Source organism: Austrofundulus limnaeus, unplaced genomic scaffold, assembly GCF_001266775.1.
Source record: "Austrofundulus limnaeus strain Quisiro unplaced genomic scaffold, Austrofundulus_limnaeus-1.0 Scaffold85, whole genome shotgun sequence".
Taxonomy (NCBI): domain Eukaryota; kingdom Metazoa; phylum Chordata; class Actinopteri; order Cyprinodontiformes; family Rivulidae; genus Austrofundulus; species Austrofundulus limnaeus.
In genome coordinates, this window is record NW_013952487.1 from 2,022,043 (window position 1) to 2,024,793 (window position 2,751).

Consider the following 2,751-nt stretch of genomic DNA (forward strand, 5'->3'; position numbering starts at 1 on the left):
ACCTGTTTCTGACTGTACTGTACCTGTTTCTGACTGTACTGTACCTGTTTCTGACTGTACTGTACCTGTTTCTGACGGTACTGTACCTGTTTCTGACTGTACTGTACCTGTTTCTGACGGTACTGTACCTGTTTCTGACGGTGCTGTACTCTTTCTGACGGTGGTGTACTGTTTCTGACGGTACTGTACTGTTTCTGACGGTACTGTACCTGTTTCTGACGGTACTGTACCTGTTTCTGACGGTGCTGTACTCTTTCTGACGGTGGTGTACCTGTTTCTGACGGTACTGTACTGTTTCTGACGGTACTGTACCTGTTTCTGACGGTGCTGTACCTGTTTCTGACTGTACTGTACCTGTTTCTGACGGTACTGTACTGTTTCTGACGGTGCTGTACTGTTTCTGATGTTACTGTACCTGTTTCTGACGGTACTGTACTGTTTCTGTTGTTACTGTACCTGTTTCTGACTGTGCTGTACCTGTTTCTGACGGTACTGTACTGTTTCTGACGGTACTGTACCTGTTTCTGACGGTGCTGTACCTGTTTCTGACTGTACTGTACCTGTTTCTGACGGTACTGTACTGTTTCTGACGGTGGTGTACTGTTTCTGACGGTGCTCTACCTGTTTCTGACGGTACTGTACTGTTTCTGACGGTACTGTACTGTTTCTGACGGTACTGTACCTGTTTCTGACGGTGCTGTACTGTTTCTGACGGTGCTCTACCTGTTTCTGACGGTACTGTACTGTTTCTGACGGTACTGTACCTGTTTCTGACGGTGCTCTACCTGTTTCTGACGGTACTGTACTGTTTCTGACGGTACTGTACTGTTTCTGACGGTACTGTAATGTTTCTGACGGTGCTCTACCTGTTTCTGACGGTACTGTACCTGTTTCTGACGGTACTGTACCTGTTTCTGACGGTGCTCTGTTATTGAGCTGAGGGAAGTGAGAGGTTCTGTCTCCACCTTCATCAGCACCACTCAGGTTTTCCTGTGTTTCAGGCCTCTGAGCTGAGGGAAGTGATGGAGGCAGAAATGAGGACTCAGCTTCGCCGTCAGGCAGCTGCTCACACAGACCATGTTCGAGATGTTCTTAAAGTCCAGGAGCAGGAGCTGAAGGCTGAGGCTGAACAGGTCTGCACACTGCACCACACACACACACACACACACACACACACACACACACACACACACACACACACACACACATGACAAGCAACATTTACTGGTGAATATTTCTGTTTGGTTTGGTTTTAAACAGTACTGAACATGTTTAACTTTGCTTGTAGTGGATAGATTGTTGTAAAATCACCAATAAACAGTTTGCACAAAGATCGACCTAACAACAAAATGTCTACGCTCTATAAGGACTTGTTTTTATTTGTTTTTAATTTGTTTTCTACTTTTCATTTTTGTAAAAAAAAAACAAACATGTTTCATTTATTTCATATTTAAAGTGGAGCTTACCTGCCGTGAAAGGATAACTCCACCCCAAGGCAAATTTGAAAAATACTGGGAGATTCTCAGGGGCGGGGCCTAAAGTGAGGGGGGGTGGGTGAGCGAGGAGGTGTGGCCAGGAGGAGAGAGAGTTTTTTTTAAGACGAGACAACGTGACAGCTAGCTTTAGCTTACTTTGACAAGCTAACATTCATGAAACCATTTCTGAATGTTCTAAATAAATGACTCTGTAAAAAGTAAAGTTTCATGATTTACATTCAAACTCACGTTTAGCTGATACAACATAAATAAACTGTTAAAATATGACTTTGGTGGTCCACCTCGGTAAATCCACCCCGGGCTGCAGAGGTGTCCAGACGTCCTGATGAGAAAAACCTCTCTGCTGCGGAGGCTCTGTTTTAACTGAGTGTTCCTCTTTAAACAGCTTTTCTGTTAATAGATGACAGGGACTTGTCGTTCTGCATGTTCAGTAGTGTTGTGATTGTTTCCAGGACCTGAGCAGTAAGATGATGGAACAGGAGACACGTTACCGCCAGCTGACTCAGGAGCAGCTGGATAACTTCACTCTGGACATGAATGCTGCCTATGCAAGGCTGAAGGGGATCGAGGAGGCCATAGACAGTAAGAAACACATTTGTTTTTATAACACTGAAGCAGTTATAAAAGACTAACAGAGTAACAACTTTAATCTGTTCATTTTAATAGAATTTTTATTTTTACTTTAGTCATATTCTAGTTATTTCTGTGATTATTGTGAGGTTTTATTTCTTTAAACGAGGGGGACCAACAATTTTGTCAATATGTGTATGATGTGTTATAACACAGTTAGGTACCAAAAAAATCACCCTTTTACTACAATGTGCTTACCCAGTAAATACCATGAAAGTACTGTGTAGGTACTGTGTACTTATGCTAAGTATCAGGGAAGTCCCCTGTCAGTTACGGGCTGCCGTTTGTAAAGTTACACAGTCAAAAATTACCACCAATATTTTTGTTTTATTTAACCTTTTTATAAGAAAAAAAGAACAGATTTAATTTTCAAAGTCAGTTTTTCACCATATGATACATACATTTATAAATGTCATAGTTTATAAACTAAATATTTAACTTCTGACTTAAATATTTAGCTAGATACCTAATTATTTAACTTGCTAGCTAAATATTTAAGTTGCAACCTAAATATTTAGGTGGCATATATCATGATTTGTGCTTATGATTTATTCCATGTTTTCTGTCTTTTCCTCCAGTTTTCTTCCTCCTGTCTGCCTTTGCTCTAGCCCCGCCCACTCACACC

At 41.5% G+C, this 2,751-nt stretch overlaps 1 protein-coding gene and 1 long non-coding RNA gene across 2 annotated transcripts in view; one reads left to right on the forward strand and one right to left on the reverse strand.

Moving 5' to 3' along the window:
- Window positions 1-23: 23 nt before the first annotated feature.
- LOC106519998 (uncharacterized) lies at window positions 24-1,014 on the reverse strand. The gene is made up of 3 exons (XR_001310501.1): window positions 663-1,014; window positions 519-539; window positions 24-477 (listed from the first exon to the last, which is right to left on the reverse strand). It is a non-coding gene; the product is annotated as an uncharacterized LOC106519998 (long non-coding RNA).
- The window catches only part of LOC106519997 (MICOS complex subunit MIC60), a gene marked incomplete at its 5' end in the record, with an annotated part of 3,996 nt that continues 2,246 nt past the window's right edge, over window positions 1,002-2,751 (forward strand). Inside the window, 2 exon segments of the mRNA XM_014011889.1 lie at window positions 1,002-1,133; window positions 1,949-2,078. Coding sequence (XP_013867343.1) covers window positions 1,002-1,133; window positions 1,949-2,078 — 262 coding nt within the window.